The sequence below is a fragment of the Mercurialis annua genome, linkage group LG2 (assembly GCF_937616625.2).
Source record: "Mercurialis annua linkage group LG2, ddMerAnnu1.2, whole genome shotgun sequence".
Classification (NCBI taxonomy): domain Eukaryota; kingdom Viridiplantae; phylum Streptophyta; class Magnoliopsida; order Malpighiales; family Euphorbiaceae; genus Mercurialis; species Mercurialis annua.
The window spans coordinates 56,471,675-56,497,219 of NC_065571.1; the positions used below are offsets into that span (position 1 = coordinate 56,471,675).

Genomic DNA, 25,545 nt, shown 5'->3' on the forward strand with positions numbered 1-25,545 from the left:
ACCTTTTATTATGATAAAACACGCAAATGGTTGATATTTTATTGTGATTAAATCTTATATACAATTCTGTCATGTTGACAAGAAAATCGGTTTGATTCGAATTTGGTTATAAAAGGAACATAATTTGCCAAAACGGATTATATTTATAAATTTTAAAAGGTCTGGTCATAACTGACGAAAATCGCAAAAAATTGATTTTTTTGAAGGTTTGGCCTGTATAGAATCAATCCCAAACAAATTATCATAAATTTTTATAAAATGGGACTTCCAATAAAACAACTCATCTAAGTATAGTTAATTCTTATAAATGTATACTTTTAGGTACCATATGTTCAATATGCTAGAGAATACATCAAATTTCTTTTTATTATTATTATTCTGCTATAAATGGTTATTATATGATCCTACTAAACAAAGACAAGACATATGGTATATATTGTGAGCCTTGTTAGATACATATAATCCTTGGATTGTACTCAAAACCATTAATTATTGCATTCTTTTTTCTCTTTCTTTTTTAATGTACACAGAAAAGGACTAGCTCAATTGTTCTGCATCACAAGAATATTATTTTAACCCGTCGTCTCCGCACAATTAAGGCAACCAAAAAAACAAAATTCCTCAAACACTTGGCTTTTCTTCAACTGTCATTTTCTCAGTAACCAAACACACAAAATCTCACTCTTTTTTCCTTTCTAACCCTTTTTCTTTGTTTCATTTTCAGTTCATACCCACATGAAGAAAAGTTAGGTTTAGGTTAAAGAAAACCAAGCTTAAAAATGTCTGAAAAGCAATCTTTGAATCAGATTCCTGACCTCTCACTTCACATAAGCCTTCCAAACAGTGCTCCATCTTCTACAAATAATGAAGGTGATGACGATTCAACTCGGCGCAAAGATTTCGATTATCAAGATAGCTTGAAATCCGATGACTCAGTAAAAAACTGTGTTAGAGTAGTACCGAACGAAGCTGCAAGAAATAATCTTCTTTTACATGGGATCTCAGTTGTTGATGCCATCAAAGGAATCCCAGTTTATAATTCTTCAGAAATAATGGACCCAAGATTTTGCTTCAATCAAATGCCCTATTATTCATCTTCCTCGATTCCGGGTTTTCGAACCGGAATGAATTCGTATAATCAGTATCAACATCATCATGAATATGGAAGTGGACTAATGAGATCAAGATTCATGCCGAAGTTGCAGAGCAAGAGGAACATGAGAGCGCCGAGAATGCGGTGGACGAGCTCTCTTCATGCTCGTTTTGTTCATTCTGTGGAGCTTCTTGGCGGCCATGAAAGTAAGAAAATTTAACCTAATAATTTCTGTTTTTTTTCCTTTTACAATTTAGGGTTAATTTTGACGGTGTTTATGCGTAGGAGCAACGCCAAAGTCTGTGTTAGAGCTCATGGATGTCAAAGATCTAACGCTTGCACATGTCAAGAGCCATTTACAGGTGAAAATACAATACTTGGGCTGTTTGGATAGAGAGAAAATATACCAAGAAACGAAAATAGTAAAAAGAAAAACCCATTTAGGTGTTTTATTATCTTGAATTCTTTAAATTTATGTTATCTGTGTGCTGTGACTGTGGTAGTGAAGACTTTTTAGTTTTTAGTCATAAAAACGGGCACAAGAGCCGATGAATAGTGAAGAGTTGGGGAAGAAGACAAGCTCTACTTTTAGAGAAAGAAAAAGAAAAAGGAAATGAAAAAAGTTGCCATCATTTCTCAATAATACAACCTTACCAAACATCAACCTTGTGGTTATTATTTACTAATTAAACTAACCAACAAAAATCTGGATTAAAATATTTCACGGTTACCGAATTATAGGTCTTTGACATTTCAGTAACCAACTTTATAATCCGACTTTTATTTTTGTTATGACGGAAGATAATTTCTGGCGAAATTTTGGCAAAAGAGATTTAATGATATTGTCCACCATGTGTTGTTTTTTCCATGATATAATTCTTCGTGTGTGTTTTTTAACGGTAATGATCAAAATGTGTCGTCATTTTTAACTATATAATTGTCCGTATGTCGTTTTTTACAATGTTTTGCTTATGTGATGTTCTTCTGTGGAAAAATTGGATTATATAAAATAATTTTATATTTTCACGTAAGTTAAGAATCGTCTAAAATAAATGAATAATTTCTCGTTATAACAAAAATAAAAGTTGGATATCAAAATGTTACAAACAATATGTTGTGTAATTCGGTATCCGTAAGATATTTTAACCCACAAAAATCCAGATTTCTTTTTATTATTAAAATTTGATTTTCATAATATTCTTTATTCATTAGGGTTTTCTATTCATTTTCTTTGTCTGTTTTGCCTACACAGATGTACAGAACTGTTAAGAGCACTGACAAACCTGCTGCTTCATCAGGTAATTTCTTTTTCAAATTATTATTAAAAAAATTAGCTAAAAAACAAACATTTAAAAGCATTTGGTGCACATTTATTAGATATGGTCATGATTATACAATGATGATAAATGGCATATTAAATTGATCAGATGGATCTGGTGATGAAGATTTCTTGTCTGCAACAAATTCTAACCATTTACTCATAAATTCAGCACAAACTTCAAGTTTGTGTCTTGAAAATGATGATAATATCAATATCAATGGCTTCACTTCCTCACCTGTTTGGAGCAATTCTTCTAGGTAACATTTTATCTATCTCTCTTATATTTTGAGTTTTTCTCTATTTTTCATTCATAATTTTGAAACTAAAGTTATATAATTTAAATATTACTTTAGTATTAAATTAAATTCGTATCCTATATAACACGGGAACGTATATAATATTAAAACGGAAAACATTGAAAGAAAAAAAAAATACTAAAACATGATATTCAAAAGATTTCGTAAAACTTGCTGACATGTCACTATCTGATTCGTTATGTTATGTTACTATTCGGTTGTCAACTCAGCAATTTTCAACGGTGTATGAATTTGAGAAAAATTGGTAGTTCGTGTATGAAAATGACGATTTTTAAACAGTGTGATTAAAATAAAAAAACATATAAAATTGATAAATTTTTATAACATTAACATTTTTAAATTAAGATCAGTATATATTAATTGAAATTTTTTCACCCCCCTCTTGGTCAACAAAAGTAAGAATTTAGGGTAGATAAACCTAAATTTTTGTTTTTTTGCTCTATTGTAGGTCGAGTCATAAAAGAAGAGTATTTTATATTATATTTGTACATGTTCCATGCATGGCTGACTTTAGGTAGCCTAGGAAATCTAAACCCACACCCTCTTCTCCTTTTCTAAAAACTAAAAACAGCTTTCTGTTTTTTCAGCTTTTGCTTCTTCTTTATTTCAAATTAAATATTTTTAGGTCATACTATCATTTTATAAGACAATTATTGAAATATAAAAAATTATTAAATTATAATTTTTTTATTAAATAGTTATCAATTTGTAGAAATATTATCAAATCGTTTATTATATTATTACTTTAAAAAAACTTTACTATACATATTTTTTTTTATCCACATCATCAAATCCTTTTATAAAAAAATTAATAATTCGTTAATTGTTGTATAATTCAACAATTATTTTATAATTTTTTATAATTCAGTAATAATTTTATATAAAAAAAAAAGTTTGGTGACCTCAAAAAATATTCAACCCTTTCTTTTCTTTTCAATAATCTACAACATGATATACTTTTAGATGCTGTTTTTTTAAACTTAAATAAAAACCAATTAATTTTCTCTAAACTTAGTACAAACTGTATTTATATATCTAATAAAAATCTAATTCAATGATTAAGACCTCTTCTAAAAAAATTGAATTATGTATGTGCATGTTTTACTATATGATTAATTTATGAATTTTAAAACTTACAGTTTGAATTGAATATAATATATATATATATATATATATATATATATATATATATATATATAGAAATAATTTTAAAATAATAAAATAGTATAATTAATTATGTATAAAAATGAGGAATTATAACTTTCTCGCCTTCTAAATATATGCATATATATTTTTAAAATTTTAAAAAGTTTTCTTATATTTTAATATATCAAACTTGAGATTTTATTTGAATTTATAAATTTATTAATGGTCTAAATTTTTTCAATGCAAATGATGTTTTAGGTGGTGTTTGATAATCCGACTTATTACTTAAATTTAAAAAATTAGCACTTGTTTCTCACTTATTTCATTAATTACTATATGATAACACCCATCAAACTCAACTTAACTTATTTAATTAAGTCACAAAGCATTTAAAATATTATGTTAAAACTATATATTGACTTAAAATATTATTTAATTAAGCCAGTGCTTTTGTAGCGCAGTGGTAATAGCCACAGACATCTTGCTAAGAGGTTTCGTGTTCGAGCCTCATTCCCTCCTTTCTAATTATAAAAAAAGTGTTGGATTTAATAATAATTTGTTGAATAATTTTAACTACTAAAACTATGAATATTTTCACTTATTATGTCTTAATGGTGAAATTTTTAATTTTTAATAATTAAAATACTTATTATTGATAATTGATAATAATTAAATATTAAATAATTAAATATATACAACTACATATATAGGTAAAATGGTCAATAACGTTAATAAAGATTATAATAAGAAACAAAGTTTATGAATAATTATTGACATTTTATTTTTAAAGTAAATTTAGACCTCTCTCTGTTAGTTGATCATTTGAAAAAAAAATTAACGATTCATCAAAAAAAAAAAAACACTTGTTCGTAATACTTAATCATATTTCAAGACAAGACCTCAAGTGAATAAATTTCTTTATTTTTTCTATGGTTGTCAATTTAAATGAAATATATTTTAATTTTCATTATAGCTATCGCAACCGCTAAATCAGCTATTATCGACCAGCTATTGTTTTGTCGATTTGTCATAATTAATTGGTTTTGATTTTTTTTCTTTTTTGTTTTAGCAGAGGAAGATGGTTACATGGTAGTTCAAGGGATCATCTGGATGAGTATACATTGCCAAATCAAACCCTATCATCTCAACAAGCATATGACAATCATTTTGAGGTGAGTTCTTTCATCAGTTCATTTTATTTAATTATCTCCAAAAACCCTAATTAGATAGTAAACTCACAAATTATTATTATAAAGCCTCTGAAGTTTTAATTTTATTACAGTTTAGATGTTGTTTCTCTTGTTTATAATCGATGGAGGACGCATCAATTTTAAAGCTGAGTTTAGGGCCAAAAAAGAAATTTAAAATTTTAGTTACTGTTTAGTTTTAATCTTATTTTAAATATCATTTTACTGTTTATTACATATATCTACTGAAATTACAATTTTTAGGAATATTTACATATAAATTCGTGACATGAGTTATACATATTTTTATAATTTAAGCATACTTATTAAAATTGTTAATATGCACACCATATATTTTTTTTAGCAAATTGATACATCTATTGTAAATCCGTTGAAAGTTATGAATGTGGAAGATGGAGTTAGCCACTTTATTCACACATTAACAAGGTGCACTCATTAATCTTTCACTCGAGTTTCAGTTGGTGGAAAAATATTTACATGAACCAAGTTTTTATCATATAGATCATGGACTCTCTATTTATCGTGTGACATTTGATATTAATTAATATAATAACCAATTAGTGAAATATCACATCAATTCTAGTCATAATATTTTCCATTAATGTAGTTTTTATTGATTGGTTATCACACACAATAAATGGATGGTTTACAATACGTGGTGAATTAAGTTCATCTAATAATTCTCCAATTGGTGCATCGATTTGCTAAAAAACGATAGTTGGTGTATATATTTATCGAAAAAAATTAAACATAATTGAATTGCAAAAACGTGTATAATTTTTGAATTTATATATAAATGCCGTAACAATTATGAAATTAAATTATATTGGCTGTTGTATTGATATATAAATTCCCCCACCACAATCAAAATCTACATAAAGCTTATAATTACGCAATTATATTATCTAACCTAAATGATTATATATTACTTGAGATTGACAAGCCTTTTACATCAGGTTGTGCAGGAAAATAATTTAGGCCGGTCAAAAATATCAAGAGTTTCTAATACTATAGAACTCGAGACACCAAGCTTGGAGATCTCCTTAGGAAGAAGCAATTGGCCGGGGAAAGAACATAATTGAATATAATATATCGAAATACGAGTTCGTATAGTTCAAATATTGTTCGAGTTGTCTTCGGAATTGTAAGATTTTGAATTCGAGTTAGACAAAGCCGATTACTACAAAAAAAAAAAAGAAAAAAAACATATGCCAAAATAGAGTAGGTATTATCGTTGTATTTTCTTGTTTTTGTCCTTTTTTTTTTCATGCCAATACTGGCAACAAGAAATGCAAATATACGAGTGTTTTTAAGTGAAAAAAGTTTTATTGAGTAAGATCATGGGAGAATCAAAAAGGAAAGTATTTTATGTAATGAATTAGTGTCTTTCTTTTTGGGAATTCAAATATTGATATTGATAGAAATATAGAATCGAAAAATTTAGATTTCGATACATGTAATCATTGTTTGGTTAATCAAATATTTAAGCAAAAGATAAGGTATACTTATTTAAAATTTTGGGTAACTGGTTTTCAGGATAATCAAACTATTAGTTTATTGCATTTTGATGATCAAATTTTAATTAATTATTTTAATGGAAAGTTTTTCCGGTCAAAATATATATGTGGCAGCCGAATTTTCTTATTATTCTCATATGACAATCTGGTTTTACTTGATTTGACTTAAAAACTGATCACGTATGTATAATTTCATTTCATCATAGAATTTTTATGAATATGACAAGTTTTCAGATAAAAAAAAAGTGAAATACGGCCACCATATATACATTTTGTTACTGAAAAATCTCTAGTTAAAATAAAACTAGAATCTGATAACTAAATTGAAACGAATCAAAATTTACTTACCAAATGGCAAAACGCTGATACTAGCTCTAGTGAATTAATTACTCTTCCATTTCAAGTGCAATAGACACTCAAATTTTCATTCACTTGACTAGATGTCCGAGTGCAGTCTAAAATAAATTTATACTTATTTGTGACTTAAAATTCAATAAATTTTTAAAATTAGTTGATTAATTTAAAAATATTAGTTATCTAGCTAGATGGTGTAGTAAGAAAGCCGAGTTACAAGAAATAATCCATTTTAAAGGTGGATAATCTATAGATACATAATCTTAATATTCTTTATTTTCTTTAAACAATACTTTTTCTTTTAAGAATGATTTATAAAGCAAATCCATTATGCATGACAAATTCATATTTCTAGATTTTACAGAAATTGTGTGATTTACAGTTAAAAATATATTGATAATTTGATATTACATACGATTGAGATACATGAGAAAATTATTCCTTTTTTTGTTTTTTAATTTGGATATAGTACCAATTTAGTATAGGTGTGTGAAAGCTTGACTTTATGGATTCCTTCATTTATGTGATTAGTTCAGCTTTTGATTGAAATTGGTGACATGCACTTTATATAGAAAAAAAATAAAAACAAAGCAGTGGCTGTAAAGAAGACATGGAGAATATATAAATTTATGTGGGGCTTTTAAGATTGACAATGAGAGAAAATCACATCATTAATTGAACTAAAGAAAAATTATTTTCATTCATAAATTTATGATAATTTTATTCATCAAGATTAAAAAGACTTAAACAATTTTCGTTTCATATCGATTTACAACATTTTAAAGAAAAGGTAAGTTCATTTAACTATCCGGTGATTTGAACTTTTGACAACAGAATCATGTGGATGTAGATAATATATCTTTTAATATAATATGCTTAATTGATATAAATAAAAATAATTATAGTCGCCCAGTTTATTTCATCAAATATAAATAAAAATATTTTTAAAAAAATACATGAATAAACTATGAATTATTTATTTAGAATTATTTTGTATTTATTGGATTATTAAAAAATAATATAACTTATTAATATATTTTTATTTAGACTAGTTTGAACTAAAGATAAATTGAGCGACTAAATTTCACTTTATTTATCTCAATAAATCTTTCAATTAATTTTAATAAAATAATTGGATGTGTTTTTTTAAAATCTCATACCACGAGATTCTTTATGATGTAAAGAAATTCGCATGATTTTTATTTCAAAAGTTAAAACTACTAGGTAGTTAAGTGAACTTTACTTAAAAAAATTAGGTTTTATCTGACCTTAATTGATTAAATAAAATTTATATTTTGTTGGGTCTCCCTATGCATCATGCTTGTAGTCCTAAAGGTCGGTTATTCATTGATTTCAAGTACTCTCTGATCAAGTTTCTAAGACATACTCTTTTATCTATTTGCGAAGGAAGCTCAAGAGAGCGGTAAGGAGCATTAACCTTTTTTTTCCTAGTCATATGTAAGTCATACTATCTATCCAAATGCATTTGAAACTGACATTCTTATATATCTAAAAAATGTTTAAACTTTTATCTATGGTAAGCGAACTTAGTAAGCAAACTATTTTTTGTCAAAAAGATAGTTCAAACAAGTTCAGCTATAACTGGAAAGGCGCATTTGAAATCGCACTATATGATGCTTTGTTTTTGCTCTTCTATTTGTGATTGTGGAAAGAGAAGAAGAAAAAAAATGTCACTAATATCTCTTCGTGGACCTAACCAAACTTTGGAGGATATAAATTTGTGGACTATTTTCTCTTTGTTTTTTTTATCAAAGGTTGATTATTAGGGTGCGCAACAAAAAAACCATCCCCTTTTAAAATATATTTTTAAATCAGCTAAACTACAGACTGCGAAAATTAAAATTCAAACGAGGTATAGCCATGAAGTTATGCTCTCACTTCCTTCTCTTAATTAAACTGTTCAAGAATAAAGTAAGTTACTTTCATGAAGTTTTGATTGGCTAAATTTAAATCATAACTTTCCTTTAAGAATTTGCTTTAAACTTCAAGTTCTCAATTTTTTTCTCCTCTTTATTTTGGTGTGTGTTTGATTTGATTATAGATTTGGTCGCTAATTAATGCGACTAAATTGGTATGCTGTGATTATGGGGTGCAATATATGTCCCACTAATTAATCCTTTTTGTTCAAATTCAAAAAGGGCTGCAACTGTTTCTAATATAATTATTCTCATAATAATTGAACTTTTAGACATCTTGATTGGAAGCAAATCTTATAAATGTGTAATGATGCTCTTGTATAAGTTGCAAAATCTTTATTGGGAATTTTCTACAGTTTCATCAATCATTTGTTCCTTTCAATCATAATAGAATCATGTAATTTAATGAAATATGATATTAGTCTTAAGGAAATTCTTTTATCCAGATAATACTTAATGATTGAACTATAATATTTGCACATAAGGACTTCTTATAAGTGCACTGCAAGGTCGGGGGTTCGAACCCCGACTTTTGCTCAGGCCGTTGTTTGCCTGTTTTAACTTTAAAAAATGCATCCGCTAACAACTAACTCTAGAATAGGTCTATCTCTGATAAAAAAAACTATAATATTTATTTTGAACTATAATTAAAAAATAGAATAGACAATAATATGAAGTGAAAAATATAAAATATTTTTATAAAAATAATTAATTTTGAGTTATTTTTATTTTATACATTGTATATTGGTAATATAAAAAAGTATTAACCATGTGATTGAATAAAAAGTAACATTCCCTCCGTCTCAAAATGATAAACCGTTTGAGCAAACACGTGAATTAAAATAAACATAGTTAAATTAGTTTTTTAGTACATTTTTCTTATTATCATTTTATGACCTTTTTAGATATATAAATAGCAATATTAATGACTAGATTTTTTATTACTGCATTTTGTATCAAATAAGTTGGTTAGTCCAATTTATTTTAATATCAAAAATAACATTTATTATACATTAAAATATAAAATATTCAATTCATTTGAGGACGACTATATATATTTGTTAAGATTAAATAAGACTTATTTTTAAAATTATTTATCAAAAATAGAAGGCGATCTGTAATTAAGAACGCCAAAAATAGCAAGATGGTCTATTAATTCGGGATGAAAGATGTATTAAAATATATATTTGTAAATAGGGTGAAAGTTTAATCCAACAAGAAAACAATTCATGTGAAATTTTAATTATTGAAGCAAAAGAAGGTTTTAATATACTATAGATGTCAATTTTTAAGACACAAGAATATGCGATTATGATATGTAACGTCTAATGACGATTTCTAGATAAATACTGCCGGGTAACAAGCATACGATCTCTAGACGAAGTAATGAACAACTAATTTTGCAATATTTTCATAAAATTAGGTATTTTTGTAAAAAAAAAACTAAAAATAAATTGTCAAGATAATTGTTTGTAGCCCGGAAAGGGCAGAATTATTTACATTTCAGTGTTATTTTAGGTTGGTTGGTTTTAGCTGATGTGTAAATTAGAACAATATTTAACCTGCATATAAGAATTGAACTTAGAGGACACCATCCTGGAATCACTAATACGTAAGTTAGAGCCAACTCAATCATCCACATTTAAATCAGCATTTCTACATAAAAAAAATTACAGATAAAATTATTAGCTACAGACATGAAGGGCACAAAACAAAAGAGGAGAGGAGAAAGAAAAGAGAAGAAAAATATTTAACCTCAAGAATTACCTAAAGATACGTCTGTCGCACCTGCATCATTATCGTACTGGTTCAATTTCCTTCAAAGAACGGTGTGCAAGAAAAGAACGGAACACAATGTTAGTACAAAAGAATGATGCTTCTCTCACATGTTTTCTTCACATTAAACTAGGAAGAAGGCTTTCATGGATTGCCATTAATTTTCAGCCAGAGTCTGTATGCATTAAACTAGGTCCGGCAACTTATAAAGGCAGCGTCGAGTTTTTCAGTAAGTGTGCAGGCAAATTTAAAAGATCCTATGATGGTTTTGTGGTGATTTAATATTGCCAACCAATATCATTGTATAAACACTTTAATGATAGAATTTCTAAAACAGCCATTATGATATGAAATAATAACATTACTAATTTAAATTTACTAACTATCCAGTCTAAGACACCCTAAAGAATAAACACCAAGAATTGGACTTTGCCTCCGGAACAAGCCTGAGGCAAAATTAGGACTCAACCAGGTACAGAAGGGAGATTGTGTTTACACGACACACAGCCATGATGATGCTACCTCACAAGACGTAGAATTACTAGAGTTAAATACTAAATAAAGGATAACAAAAGAATTATACGTTTCAGCATCTTCAAGATCTTAATGCTCCTCTTTCAGGAAATACATGACATGAGAAACAGTCCAGAGGCTATGTTAGTTTGAGAGGATAAATAATGGGAAAACCTAAGATTTTAAAATAAAATGGTCTCCAGATGCAAAATAGGAGGAAGATGGTCATATGACTTTGTTGTTTTCAGGATTTGGATCTTTCACTTTTTATCCTCTAAAACAAACATATCCTTCGTTTCTAGAAGGAAAAGCTTCACAAGGGAAAACAAATAATTAACAGAGCTCATCTGAAAGTTGTATACAATATAGGTCTACGTCTACCATCAACACTTCACTTATATAACACCCTTGTAGATCATGCAAATTCAAAAGAGAGAGGATCTTACAATTCAAATTTTTAATCCTGGTGTCCTGGAGTCAGATTTAAACTCCTATACAGACAACTCCATGCTCAAGCTCAATCGCATATTAGTACTTCCAATGATTTCATACAAATAAAACATCACTAAATTGTTTAACTCTAGATGGCAGCCCCAGAAAATTTCTAGTGTATAGAAGACAAATCAGAAACGACATAAATGAAAGCACACACGCCCAGATATTTGTTGTTTCAAAAACTTTTTACAAGCATTCAAGGTAAACAATTTCAAGGTCATAACTTATAAATAACAATTAACAGCAGAAGTGGACAATAATTTATACCTCCAAAATGGTTTTAGCTTCATTATCAAATGCTTTGCAAAGAATTTCATAATTCTTATTAATTCCCATCTGTGCAAAGCGGAAAAAAAAAACTCAAACTTTCATTGGAAAAAAAGAAGAAGAAAAACAGCTAAAAAACAAACATAAAAAGTAAATTGTGTATGTGAAAATAGTCAGAAGTCATATACCCGAGATGGAGAAATGCTTGATATATTATATCTGCAAAACAAAACACGGAGTTTAATATATAATAATAACATATTAAGATACAAATTGAGAAGTAATTCTTTTTTATAATAAAAAAAGAGAAGCTGTATGTGTTGACTCGAGGAAAACCAAATATGGAAATTTGATAGGAAAGCAAATGAAGTTTAGGATGGAGCGGGATGACTAAAACATTCTTGAACAGAACTTTTCTTGATTACATGTCTGAAAAAATTGTCAGATCCCAGATTGCACAGCTCAGGAAGTTAGGAAAGGAGTGTAAGATAAAAGGATAAAAGCTTAAGCCGAAAACAGGTGTCAAAGGAGACCATTTCCTAGGAAAAAACTTGAAGCCAAACCTAAACCTGAAAGACTTCTTTCCGGTGCTCAAGAAAATAAACTATGTAGTTACAGTGATGCAGAATAGCTTGGTCATTATGTTTATATTCATCTTTCAGTTTACTGGAATGCTGAAAAAGGTAGTAATATATGTAGGGACTGTTGATCACATTAAAAACCTCGACACCCAAGAAATTTATTTGAGAGAGATGCACGACGTGCTGTCTGATAGAGAAGTTAACTAGGTTTAGCAACAAATGGTTTTAGCACTCAGTTGATAACTAAAGACCTCATGAGTGACTAAAGTAAAAGAAAATAAGAAACAAACTACCACTATTGAGGGACATGTCCAAAACATTCCCTGTGAAGTTTAATATACTAAACGTATCCATAATCTAAGCCTTTCTGAGTTTTCTTGGTCATAAAAATAACTTAGTTATATGGCTTTTTGATTTCTTCAAACTGACTTTTCTTGACTTATATTAGTATAGCTTGATTTCATACAAACATTAACAGGTGTCAATGCAGATTCAGTGTGACTATAGTCCTTGTAGTACTACCTAGCAATATAGTTTCCTTACAAGTTCAAATTCTCAAAACTAAATTTTGGTAAATTTTATTAAAAATCAAGACGACACACTACCAAGTTAAGGAATTTACCTAAGCTTATTTGTATAGAAATCCATAGCGTCTGCATTTGCTTTTTGGACAGTTAAGACTACAGCACTCATGCAGCTCTACAAAAGGGGGGAAGATCACTCAATTTTTTTAAAAAAAGACATAAACCACAACCATTAGTCCTATAACATGAATAGAAGTACAAATACACAAGAAAGAAATGGCACTAAATAAGTACCTTATGAGCAATAAGTTCAATTAGTTGCATTAGAAATTTCCCCAATCCTTTCCCTTGAACATGAGACTCAAGCTGAATTTCATAGACATAAAGAACTGGTAACTCTTCTTCAAGAGTAAACCGATAATGTACAAATCCTACCAATGCTTGGTTCCCTTCATCTAAGACCCTCTTATTCTCACTAGAATTACTTGCAGCCTCATACACAAAGATATATCGAGCTTCAAGAGCAATCATTTCTCTTCGCTTCACTTTTTCTTCAATAACCCATTCAGAACCATAATGTCTCTCCATATTAACCTTAACGAGCTTTTGTAAGTCTCGCTTTAATGACAATGAGAGTTTATCTCCACTGCCTGATTCCAGATAAACCGAAATCCCTAAATCAATAAAACTAGACGATTTTAAAAAGGAATCAATGTTAAAATAATTTTAAAAAAACTAAAAGTAATGAAACTAATATTACCATTTCTATTGAATTGGCAAAAGGTCGGGAAGTAAGCAAGACAGTCCTTCTCAATAGAAGCAACTTCAATTAATTGATTGAGAGATTTCTTCCTTTCCAATATCTATCGACGAAACAAAACATAAACAGAATCGGATTTCGTAAAGTGCTTAAGTTTTTTAAGTTCTTTGACTAATTAAAAAAAAAACTCGGATTTCGTAATACCTCTTTTCGTTTAGGTTTCCGTTGTCTGCTATTGTGTTCACTTGACTCCATTGCAACAACTGCAGAAGAGATATGAAGCTACATTAAATTTGATTTCCTTCACAATTTTAGAAATTCCATTATCTACACAATTTGATAGCTAATTGAAGAAACTAAAAACAAAAGGATCTTACAAAAAGTGCATTAATAGTCAAAAAAATGCATAATCTAGTATAATATATGAAATCAAAACTAGATTAACTGAGTAAGCATTTCAACAGCTAACAATGTGCAGTAAAATTAACAAAAGTACAGTCAATAGAAAAAAAACCGTAAGAACAAAGATTAGTACAGTTTTGTACCTGCGATAGCATCTATATAATCAATTCTGGAGTCAAATTAAACCTATATAATAACTGTTATCACCAGCCACTCACATTCAAAGGCGAGAAGTTATTATCAAGCTTCTAATAATTCATTTAGAAATCAATGGAAAGCTCTGTTCTCAAGAAAATCAAGGCTTAGCGATCATTTACTCCATCATCTGTCACAGTTTCGAAAGGTAAAACGATGCATTGGGAGAAAATGAAAAATAACTTCTAATCTCCACTAATCTTTTATTTTATTAAATATTAATTTTGAAAAAATAAAATTAGTCTATAATTTTAATAAACTCACATTTTATATAAATTATTTATTTAATTTTTAATACTTTTGTGATATAATTTATTTAATTTTTTATCTAACATAAAATTTATTATTAAAAGAGTGCCAATATTAGATAGTCATTACTTTTCATCAAATCGCTTATTTAAATTGTATAAATTTTAATATATAATAATCTATATTAACTTTTAATATCTACACATAATACTACTCTAATATATAATAACTTATTATATTTATAAATCATTTATTTTATTGACAAATTCACATTTTATGTAAAATATTTATTTAATTTTTATTATTTTAATTCTGTAGTTTAGTTGATTTCGTATAAATATACGGAGCTTATGACTAGTAACCAAATAAACCATAGAAATTAATAAGAAATTAGGGATGCTAATAAGGTCATCTCCCTTCTCTCTAGGTTAGAGAGTGAACGTTTAGTTTTAGTATGTTTTCTTTCTGAGTGTTTATCCCACGCAACCGTTGCGCCACGTCATTTTTACAACAAACTAATGAGAATTTGCGATAGAAAATTTTTTAATTATCACTTATATTTTTTATCATTAATTTTTCCACATGACTACCGCATGATTGGTTTGTTGCACGAATGACATGGCGTAACGGTTGTACCCAATAATTATTTTTTCTTTAGCGGTTTGCTTTTTAAAAGTGGAAAAATGATGATATCCGGTCTTAGACTGGATTTTTACTATTTCTCTTGGTCTATTTATATTTTATGTATTTTTAATTTGTTTTCTCCACTAGTTTGCTTTTTATGTGTTTTGGATGTGTTTGTGTGGTTTCTGTTGTTGTTGATGTTTTTTCGGATTCCATCAAAATTTTAAAATTCTGGACGATCACCTGTATCTTGTTTCATTCAAATTTTATGATGTCTCAAGTTTGTTTGTAGCCAGGTTCCATTGATTTCATCAGTTTTTGCAACAATGCATGCTTGCATATTACAGATTCTTGAAAAATCAAAAAATTTATGTAGTTCAAATATAGTTATATAATTTCAATTTTTAAGGTTTGTAAGACGATCTGCGATCAAAGTGTTTGTGTGTGTAGTATATGTGTCTTTTACTATGTCACATCATCAGATTTTATCTATAACTTACACTTGTAACTGCTTTGGTCTTGAGCTATTATAAATCTCTATGTTGATTTAAAAGAAAAAAAAACAAATACCATATCCGACTATCATTGAACTCTATCAATACTTACCGTTTTTAACTTTAACATGTATATATTTTTATTAATTACACGTACATATTCATTTTTATTATATATTAATCCAATTAATATATATATATATATATATATATACATATATATATATATATATATATATATATATAATATTAATTTAATTTTAAAAATATCATAAAATATTTTTATTATAAAAACTTATATTATTTAAAACTTAATTTTTGTTAAAACTACTAAAAATAAACATGCATTAATTTATTCAAATTAACATAATAAAAAAATTAAAATAAACGAATACATAATTCAATCCTCACAATCACTGTGTTGCCTCCACAAATGTTCTATTTAGGCATTACAAAGTTCCATACGAGCATTCTTATCTTTAATTTGTCTATATAGTGCGAGAAATTATTGAAATCGCATGTTATATAATGTTTTTATGTTAATTTTAATAATTTATAAAAAATAAATGATTATAATTTAAATAAAATAAATTTATATTTTAGGGTTAATTTTAATTTATTGTATGAATAATTTAAAATGAACTATTTTTAAAAATCCTATTCTAATTATTTATATATTGATTTTTTAAGATATTATTCTAATTTTTCATTTAATTTTTATATAATCATATTTTAAGGGGCTAAATTGACTTTAATTTCTGCCAATTAAGTATCTTATGATATTAATATGGTCTAATGAATAAAAATGACAAATTAAAGGAAAAATTGACAAAAGAAAACTAAAATTTGTGTTAATTGTCCACTACTTGCAAATAGAAGGTGCAAATTTACACTTATAAGTAAGTTGAAGGGGCAAATCGATAGTTAAGTGTTTCCTTAATTTTCTGCAACTTTGGATGAGGCCCAAAAGTATCTTACAGTGTAAGAAAGTTGAAAATGGTGTCCTCAGTAGCAAAAGGAATAAAAATAAATAAAAATATTTCTTCGGCTGCCATTTGTCATTCGGTTGAGAAATATAAAACCCTGCAAAAATCAGTTCGTTTCTTCTCTGTGTTCTCCTCTCGCCATTAACACCATCATCAACGTCGCCATTACTAACTTCCGATACTCATCTCTTCATTCTCAAGGTTTCAGGTAACTACTGTAACTACTGTGTACTGATTATTAATTCTTTAAGAAATTTCTTGAGTTCTTTAATTTTTTCGCTTAAATTGAATGTTCATTTTGATATTAATCATCGGAGAATCGGTTGAAAGTTGAGAATCTTTAGGTTTTAGAAGATTTCAGTTTTAAGTTCTGAAATAATGGCGATCGTAACAGTTCGGAGTTGGAATCGTCCATGGACTTAACGTAGGGTTGCGAGTCTTAAGCAGATCATAGGTTTAAATTAGTTTAAAGTTTTAGCGAACTTGAGCGGTTATTTTTTGGATGTGCTTTGTGATTCTTTGTTGAAATAATATGGTTAACTATTTGTGATGATCGAAGAATGGATTTGATGTTTGGTTGACTATATAGCTGCTATTTTTCATCAATTTTAAACACTTATACTCGGTCATTTTAGTTCTGTTTTTTTATGCAGAGAAATGTACATATGTGTTTTGTAAATGTCGAAATCGTTGTCGTTAGATCTTGATTACTGAAAGCTTACACAAATTTTATTAATCGTAACTATCTGATTGACATGTAAATGTGCTTGTTTCTTGATGAGATCATTGCTTAAAGTTGTGTTAACTTATGTGTTTGTTGTAATGTGATTTTACTTGTTAATTTAACTTCAAGAATAATTTATTTCTTTAATGATATCATTGCTTAGAAATTCACATTGTCTCTTTACTCCTATCTAGTTTTAAAGCGAATCAACACAGTTTCAATGGCTTTTCAAGGGAAGAAACTCATCAACGATCCTTCTGGTTCACATTTTTCTCCTTTTAATTTTATTTTTATCTTTAGCATTTTATTTTGTCATTTTATTTTGAATTTATTATTATTGTTGTTGCTACTACTATTTATAGTGACAATGAAATGATTGTTAATGTAGGTGTGGTTACTGAATTTATAGAGGGTTTATCAGAAACATATCCTGGACTACAATACTTGGATGGTTTTCCAGAGGTTGTTTATCGTGAAAATACTTTTTCTAAACTAATTTACAAATTGAAGAAGTGTAGAAGGAGATGCCGTTATTATTATGACTTTTATATACTGGTTTATTTTTTAATAATTTTGTGTACAGATTAAGGTTGTGCTACGTGCTGATATACCTAGTGGAAAATATGACAAGGTCGCAGTTATATCAGGTTAGTCTAAATCTAAGAATGTAAGAATTCATTATAATAAATTTGTATATATTCAATTGACAAGCGTGGGCTTAATGCTAGAGTTTCCTTTTCTTCTGTTATAGTCTTTGTGCCTATATGAGGAATTCCTTGCTCTTCCTGTGGCCTAACAAATAAAGGCATTGATGCATATCTCATATTGTAATATTAGTTGTATAGAGAGTAACTAATTGGAAGATTTACATCATTGAGATGCAGTTTTAGCACATAAAATGGTGGAGACATTTGGTATTTTAATATTTGAACATGTAATGTACTCATTCGCGATGTAAGTGGATTTAACTTTTGTGTTATGGTGGTCTTTAATTATGTTCCTATGAGCTTTTGTTACTCTGTAGAATCTTGTTTTGGTTACTGTTTATTTGAACACATTTCATGCCTGCATAGGTGTGCATGCTTGCACTAAGTTGCTCGTCAGTAGTTAATATATTCCTAAACAATGAAAATATTCATTGCAATTTTTTTTGTTTGTATGCCGGAATTAATTATAATATAAGTTTTATCTGAGCCTCAATCATCCAACGTTTTTTTTAATTGTACTTTTTGGTTATCATTTATACCAAGGTTGTTTGTTTCATTCTTCCTCCTAGAAGAACAACGCCAGGAAGAAGTGTTTCTTATAGCACTTGTACTTCATATCTTTAAATCTAGCACTAGAGTTTTGCAACTGGTTCCAAAGTAAAAAGTTTTATGCCAAGTATCAGTAACTCTTCTGTTTGTTTAGGTAAATATGAATTCAATGGATGAAATAGGACTATAATTTTATGAAGGTTGAAACCGAATCCAAATATATTACCATCTCTGTCCAATATTCTTGAGCAAAACCCAACTGACTTGATTAAATGTTTATGTTTAAGCTACACAAATTCTGTAGAAATTTCTTTGAAAGAATATAAAATGTTTTAGAGAAGTAGGTGCACAACTAAAAGTAAATTGTCATAGTTTATATTTTGCGATGAGACGTTATTTTTCTGTCTCTTTTCTCCTTATAGCAAGAGTGATTTTTTTTTATCATTGTTGGCAAATTGTCTGGTCTTGACACCATATGTTGTGAGCAATATGGTACTTAATGCTTTCTTGAAATTGAATTGTTTTTGATTGGACTCTCTTATTCATTTGTAAAATGCCATAGGTGGAGGAAGCGGGCATGAACCTGCACATGCTGGATTTGTCGGAGAGGGGATGCTCACAGCTGCTATTTGTGGAGAAGTTTTTGCTTCTCCACACGTTGATGCAATTCTTACTGTATGGTTTCTGTATTTGATTGCGCCAATTCCGGAGAAGTTCTTTTATCAGTTCTTCCAACCAGTCTTCTTATTGATGCCTTGGCTCTAATTTATTTTCGTTTTAGGGCATTCGAGCGGTCACTGGTCCAAAGGGCTGTCTTTTAATTGTTAAGGTATGTTTATATTAAACAAATTAGGTCGTAGTGTTAAATACTGTATAGCAGTGATGTTATGCTCGAAGAAAGAAGGAAACTCATAAAAGTAAACTAGGAGAATAGAGTGAACAAAGAATTTTCCCTTATTGAATTTTTTGATATAATAACCAAAGCTGGCATCTGCAGCTTTTAGCTGTAGATTTATGGTGCTGTGATCTTGGTGTTCGCAGAATTATACAGGTGATCGTTTAAATTTTGGTCTGGCTGCTGAGCAAGCAAAATCTGAAGGCTATAAAGTAGAGGTACACTTTCATTTGAACATTTATCTCTTTGCTTTCATTAACTAGATATATTTGGGTTGAGAAGAATTTGAATCAAGTCAATATTTGCTTCTACAGACTGTAATAGTTGGAGATGACTGTGCTTTACCTCCACCTCGAGGCATAACTGGGCGCCGTGGTCTTGCAGGGACCATTCTTGTTCATAAGGTTCTCTCTCTCACTCCTCTAGCTGCCATTTATTTTGGAGACGTGTTATTATATCCTAATCAAACAGCATATCACTATTACCATCGTCCCTTTTCTTGGTTCTTTTGTTTATCTCCGGTTAATGTTTCTTTAGCCCTTGAAACTATGCATTTATTTGGTTACACATTTAATGTCTTTTCATTTATTTAGTTATTTATATTTCAATTCATTTCACTCAGGATACAAGCTGTGATTACCTATGGTCCTCTATGGTGCCCTTTTCTAGGCGCAATTTGGCACAGCTTTATGAAACCATCTTTTTGATTTATAAATTCTTATTTGGTTTCTTAAAATTTTATTAGCTTCTCACCTGCAAGATTGTGGAAAGCTTAACATTCAAGAAAAAGATAATAAAATTTTTGCTTTTGAGAAGTTCTGAAATAGGCTCTCGGTTCCTCTCTTTTAGAATTCCATGGCTTTGAAGAAATATAAATGTATTTGCATTTATATTTTGGTTAACGCATTTTTTGAAATAAATGCATATTTGATTTCTTTTTCTTTATGAGATATAGGTTGCTGGAGCTGCTGCAGCTGCTGGGCTTTCTCTCGAAAAGGTTGCCGCAGAAGCAAAACTTGCATCTGAATTGGTTGGCACAATGGGAGTTGCATTGTCAGTTTGCACTCTGCCTGGTCAGATTACATCAGATCGTTTGGGCTCAGGAAAGATGGAACTTGGTCTTGGAATTGTGAGGAACTTTCTCTTATTGCTAGAATTGAACCGCTGTACATTTTATACAAGTTAATTGCTTTCACTATTATTGTTGCAGGTAATTCAATATTGATGTATCTTTGAATCATGTTTGTTGATTATAAGTATATTTCTGCATGAAAAAGAGATTTGTAGTTTAAGTTGATTGTTTCTCATAGTATGCACTTCATTCATAGCTATGTATATCTTAGTAACGTATTAACCTTTGTTTGATGCTTCTCATTCAGTTAAGATAATCTGAATAACTTCCCTTTTGGCCCTTCCCTACCAGCATGGTGAACCTGGTGCTGCTGTAGCTGACATTCAGCCTGTTGAGGTGGTCGTTTCTCATGTTCTTAAACAGATCTTGTCACCGGTATGTGCCAGATGATTGGGGCCTTTTTATCTGATGCTCAACATTGAAGGAAGTTAAAGTAATTATTATACATCTGAAAATGATAGATCGATATCTTATGTTTAGTTTCTAAAATACATAGATTTTTAATATGTCTGCAAATATCAAATACTGGAGAAATTTATTCTAGTTTTTTGCATTTTCTGATTCCACATTCTGCTATACGTGTCTTCTTAAGGTGATACTATTAGCGATTGCCTCTGCTATTTAGTTTCTTACTAGCCTTAATTTCATTTGAAAGGAACTTGTGATGATCTTAGGTATTAATCATTGATAATATCTTGAAAGAGGCAAGAACAATAATTGATAGATGCTACTCGTGAAAATGCAGTTCTAGTCCAAAATTTCCTTCAATTGAGGTGTTTTTGGGAGTTAAGGAAGTTTTGTCTGTTAGGTGGAGGTGCAGTTGATTATAGATGAACTGGAGGCTGGTACAGATAAATGGTGGTAGCATGGTTCTCTCTTGCTATATTTTTGGTACTTATGAAAGAACTAGAAGAGCCCTTAAGAGAGACTTGGCTAATGTCTTGGCTTCATTTAGGTCATATGTAGGATAAAATGTGAATATAGTAGCTACTTATCACAGTACCATCTTAATTTTGGTTCAATATCCACATGCTGTTTAATGGTTAGTTTATAATCTCATTTTGTGATTGAAATTACTATATATTGTATAAAGTTGATATTTAGATCTTTAACATTAGGGCACAGTAGCCATACATTTTATTTTATTCTAGATTGCCTATTCCTGAAATCATTAATTTTAATGCATACTACTTTACCTAAAATAATGTATTCTTTCTTGGAATGTTTTATTCATTAAAATCAATTGTATTACCTCCACTTTTAAAATTAAAAATAAACTTCAAGTGATAATATCTAAAATATTTGGACTGACAATATAATTTGATAATCAAATTTTCTATGTTTGGATGATGCAGGAAACTAACTATGTTCCAATTACTCGTGGTAATAGAGTGGTGCTCATGGTCAACGGGTAGGCTACAAATTTTCTATTTGTCCTTGAATTTTGAATCTATCATACCATGTTAGTATATATGGAATAAACTGATTTTTAATGTCAAGCATCTTGTTTTGCTATAGTTGTTCCCTCACATTATACCTTAAAAGACATCTACATTATTTTACACCTTTATTCAATTGTTATATATGATTTTAAATTTTAAGTCAATCATATGTATGATCTGGATGCTTGTTTATGAGAAAATAATTGATTACTGTAAATTGTAGCCTCGGTGCCACTCCTATAATGGAGCTGATGATTGCAGCTGGAAAAGCAGTCCCACAATTGCAACTGGAGCATGGTTTGGCTGTTGATAGAGTGTATACTGGGTCATTTATGACTTCCCTTGATATGGCAGGTTTGATTGTTTTTTAAAGAGCATCCTTCATTGGCTGGTATGTTTGTTCACCTCCTTGTGGGTTTGTCTCAGGATTTTCAATTTCCATAATGAAGGCAGATGAAGCAATTTTGCAACGTCTCGATGCTGCAACTAAGGCTCCATTTTGGCCTGCTGGCATTAATGGTCTGTGATAACAAGCAGAACATTGAGTTTTACGCATAATACCTGTTACATTTTGTGATCTCTATGCTATTTTTTGTGTAATCTCTACTTTATGAATTGATTACTGTCATCGATATTTTTATGCATAATTCAGTCTCTTAGAAGCATGCCAATGCTATATCGAATGAAAGTTCACTGGAAGCTCTACATCTATTGACATTGATTTCAAGAGTTATCTTTATCTGCAGGTAGCCGTTTGCCTGCCAAGATGCCTGTCCCGATACCATTGTCTCATTCAACAAAGAATGAGGAGGTAATATTTGTCTTTTATTGCTTCGTCTTGTTATGTTATTCCATGGATAGACAACTTTTTCTCCAATACCATCTCAGTTCGGATTTTTCTTTTTTTCTATTTTTTGCTGTGCTGAAAACTAATTTCTTCATGTTTCATGCTCCATACAACTTATGAATGGAAAGAAATGCAGATTTTTTCATGGAATATTTGTCCCATATGGTCATTCATGTTTCTCTCTTTGACCAGTCATTGGCCCGCCCACTTCAATTAAGTGAACAAGGACACATGTTTGAGGTGGCTATCGAGGCAGCTGCAAATGCAATTATTGATATGACGGACAGCTTAAATGAATGGGATAGCAAGGCAGGCGATGGTGACTGTGGATCAACCGTGAGTTTTATCAATAAATTCAGCCTTAACCTCATGATCAATATTTGGTTGCATGGCATATAAGCTAATTTATCTTCTTTTTCAGATGTACAGGGGTGCAACAGCAATTCTAGAGGACATGAAAAAGTAGTAAGTTCTTGGTAGATTATTAGGGAAGATTAAAGATCTGGGTTGTTACTTTATATTTAGTTATTATCAGATACTTCATTACATCATCATCATTGTCATCGTCCTTATTACTCTCATCATTACTGTTGTAATTAATATTATTATTTTACTGAAGCAATTGGACTACTGACATGGCTTGATTCTCCTGTATAAATTTTTTCGATCAACTGTACATCATAAGTTGCCTTGTTTATTAACAATGAGTGCCTTGAAGGAAACTTCCTAAATTTATCCTTTTAAGTGACTTTCTGTTCTCCATTTTTGTTGTCTTATTAAGTTACTTTATTTTGTTCCCAGTTACCCCTTGAATGATGCTGCAGAAACAGTAAATGAAATTGGATCATCTATCAGAAGAGTTATGGGAGGAACCAGCGGGATTATGTACTGTACCTGCTTGATAATTGTTTATTTCTTATTAATTTGTTTATTTGTTTTCTTATTTATTGTTATATATGTTTTCATTTCTTATTAATTTGTTTATTTGTTTTCTTATTTATTGTTATATATGTTTATTTGAACCAACGGGATTATTTTTTTGTTTTCTTATCAACATTTGTTTATTTCTTATTAATCAGTGTCTATGTTTTCATTTTGTACTAGATACAACATATTCTTCAAGGCAGCTTACGCGAAATTGAAGGAAAATGCACAACCAGTTGTTACATCAAAACAATGTGAGATCATGTTCCTAATTTGACAGTTTAAAAATATTCATGCTTTCGACCTTAACCATTCTCTATAATCAGGGGCTGAAGCACTTCAAGCTTCCATTATTGCCGTGAGTAAATATGGCGGGGCTAGTGCTGGCTATCGTACAATGTTAGATGCACTAATTCCTGCCTCATCTGTACTTCAGCAGGTTTGCAGAAAGAAAAAATGTCTTTTTTCTTCTTCTTCAGAATTAATGTGGTTATACTCTGCTACTAATCTTCTACTTTTACTTACAAGCAGAGGCTGACTGCTGGAGACAATCCTTTAACTGCTTTCCTTGCATCATCAGAAGCAGCACTAGCTGGAGCTGAATCAACCAAACAAATGCAAGCACAGGTGAAACTACGTTGGGTTTTTCTTATTCTTCCTTATCAGATATCATCATTTCGAAAATGTTTAATATTGCATTTGAGATTTGTGAAACATTTATTAGTTTAGATTTTATCTGGTAAAAAATAGATAGTTACAAATAATACGTCAATAAAATAGTGTATTTGCAAGTATCGGTTTGCATTTACTTGAGGATCCTAAGAAATGGTATATACAGGCTGGGCGTTCTAGCTATATTTCTGCAGAGATGCTTGCATCGGTTCCAGATCCGGGAGCAATGGCGGTAGCAGCATGGTATAGAGCAGCTGCTTTAGCCATTCAGAAGAAAAAATGAGTGCCTTTCATGATCTGGAGTATCTACTTCTCTCTGCAATTCTTTTTGGCTGCTGGAGATGAAGATGAAATTTTTTTGTTGAAAATTTGATTGTGATTCAGGCTTTCCGCTTATACAAATCTCGTATAATGCCGAGAGAGCAAATTTTACTCACAAACTCTACAAAATTCTGAAATTTCAAAGATAAACAAAAATCATGTATGAGAATTTTCTATTAGTATGCCTGTAATGAGAAGAATTTATGCACATATTGAGCTAATGAAGTCGGCTAAAAGAACCAACTCCCTTGAGGGATTTTGGAAGCATGTTTTTTTTAGCATATTCTCATAATCTGCCCATTGCAATGAAAGGAAATTACTATACAGATATTTGAATTTCATGGCTTCAAAGAAGAAAGCAGAGAAATCAACTAATTGAAGACAGTTAGAATTAAGCATAATTTAATTAAATTATTAATCTGAATAATATCAAAGCAATAGTTAATTTGGACTTGATTAAAATAATTTTAAAAAAATTGTCTTGGATGAGAGTGATCAAAAGTTTGGTTAATTAAATTGACTGAAGACTCAAATTTTAAAACATGTTAACAGAAATACATAGAAATATTTATA

The 25,545-nt window shown here is 29.5% G+C and overlaps 3 protein-coding genes across 7 annotated transcripts; 2 read left to right on the forward strand and 1 right to left on the reverse strand.

The window, feature by feature from the left end:
• The first annotated feature begins 441 nt into the window (after positions 1-441).
• Positions 442-6,421, forward strand: LOC126666970 (transcription repressor KAN1-like). 3 transcript variants are annotated; one of them, XM_050359911.2, is made up of 6 exons: positions 442-1,299; positions 1,379-1,455; positions 2,346-2,391; positions 2,521-2,671; positions 4,947-5,049; positions 6,051-6,421. In XM_050359911.2, exons 1-6 carry the CDS (start codon positions 780-782, stop codon positions 6,165-6,167), a joined length of 1,014 nt encoding a protein of 337 aa, XP_050215868.1. In that variant the 5' UTR covers positions 442-779; the 3' UTR covers positions 6,168-6,421. The 3 variants fall into 3 exon arrangements, with proteins under 3 accessions (XP_050215868.1, XP_050215866.1, XP_050215867.1); XM_050359909.2 differs by having other exon boundaries at positions 445-1,299; positions 6,042-6,421; XM_050359910.2 differs by having other exon boundaries at positions 449-1,299; positions 4,950-5,049; positions 6,042-6,421.
• A 3,916-nt stretch (positions 6,422-10,337) lies between these two features.
• Positions 10,338-14,580, reverse strand: LOC126670592 (uncharacterized). 3 transcript variants are annotated; one of them, XM_050364361.1, is made up of 9 exons: positions 14,430-14,580; positions 14,014-14,072; positions 13,810-13,912; positions 13,344-13,723; positions 13,148-13,224; positions 12,133-12,163; positions 11,945-12,013; positions 10,661-10,710; positions 10,338-10,549 (listed from the first exon to the last, which is right to left on the reverse strand). In XM_050364361.1, the coding sequence occupies exons 2-8, from the start codon at positions 14,062-14,064 to the stop codon at positions 10,690-10,692; spliced, it is 732 nt and encodes a 243-aa protein (XP_050220318.1). In that variant the 5' UTR covers positions 14,065-14,072; positions 14,430-14,580; the 3' UTR covers positions 10,338-10,549; positions 10,661-10,689. The 3 variants fall into 3 exon arrangements, with proteins under 3 accessions (XP_050220318.1, XP_050220319.1, XP_050220317.1); XM_050364362.1 differs by having other exon boundaries at positions 13,344-13,699; positions 14,355-14,580; XM_050364360.1 differs by having other exon boundaries at positions 14,355-14,580.
• Positions 14,581-16,762: 2,182 nt separating this feature from the next.
• Positions 16,763-25,239, forward strand: LOC126669104 (putative 3,4-dihydroxy-2-butanone kinase). Its single transcript, XM_050362435.2, has 21 exons — positions 16,763-16,967; positions 17,678-17,743; positions 17,872-17,945; positions 18,067-18,130; positions 19,302-19,414; positions 19,521-19,568; positions 19,781-19,852; positions 19,949-20,038; positions 20,590-20,763; positions 21,058-21,141; positions 22,122-22,177; positions 22,432-22,562; positions 22,635-22,727; positions 22,955-23,019; positions 23,248-23,391; positions 23,477-23,520; positions 23,857-23,940; positions 24,160-24,233; positions 24,306-24,418; positions 24,511-24,606; positions 24,818-25,239. The coding sequence occupies exons 2-21, from the start codon at positions 17,704-17,706 to the stop codon at positions 24,932-24,934; spliced, it is 1,776 nt and encodes a 591-aa protein (XP_050218392.1). The 5' UTR covers positions 16,763-16,967; positions 17,678-17,703; the 3' UTR covers positions 24,935-25,239.
• The last annotated feature ends 306 nt before the right edge of the window (positions 25,240-25,545 follow it).

Coding starts and splice junctions, on each gene's coding strand:
- LOC126669104 (XM_050362435.2), top strand. CDS start 17,704: ATGGCTTTTCAAGGGAAGAAACTCATCAACGATCCTTCTG. Junction 18,131..19,301: donor CAAGGTCGCAGTTATATCAG/GTTAGTCTAAAT, acceptor AAAATGCCATAG/GTGGAGGAAGCGGGCATGAA. Junction 24,419..24,510: donor CCTCATCTGTACTTCAGCAG/GTTTGCAGAAAG, acceptor ACTTACAAGCAG/AGGCTGACTGCTGGAGACAA.
- LOC126666970 (XM_050359909.2), top strand. CDS start 780: ATGTCTGAAAAGCAATCTTTGAATCAGATTCCTGACCTCTCACTTCAC. Junction 1,300..1,378: donor GCTTCTTGGCGGCCATGAAA/GTAAGAAAATTT, acceptor GTTTATGCGTAG/GAGCAACGCCAAAGTCTGTG. Junction 2,672..4,946: donor GTTTGGAGCAATTCTTCTAG/GTAACATTTTAT, acceptor TTTTTGTTTTAG/CAGAGGAAGATGGTTACATG.
- LOC126670592 (XM_050364361.1), bottom strand. CDS start 14,064: ATGGAGTCAAGTGAACACAATAGCAGACAACGGAAACCTAAACGAAAA. Junction 13,225..13,343: donor TTGAACTTATTGCTCATAAG/GTACTTATTTAG, acceptor CCCCTTTTGTAG/AGCTGCATGAGTGCTGTAGT. Junction 12,014..12,132: donor CAAGCATTTCTCCATCTCGG/GTATATGACTTC, acceptor CGCTTTGCACAG/ATGGGAATTAATAAGAATTA.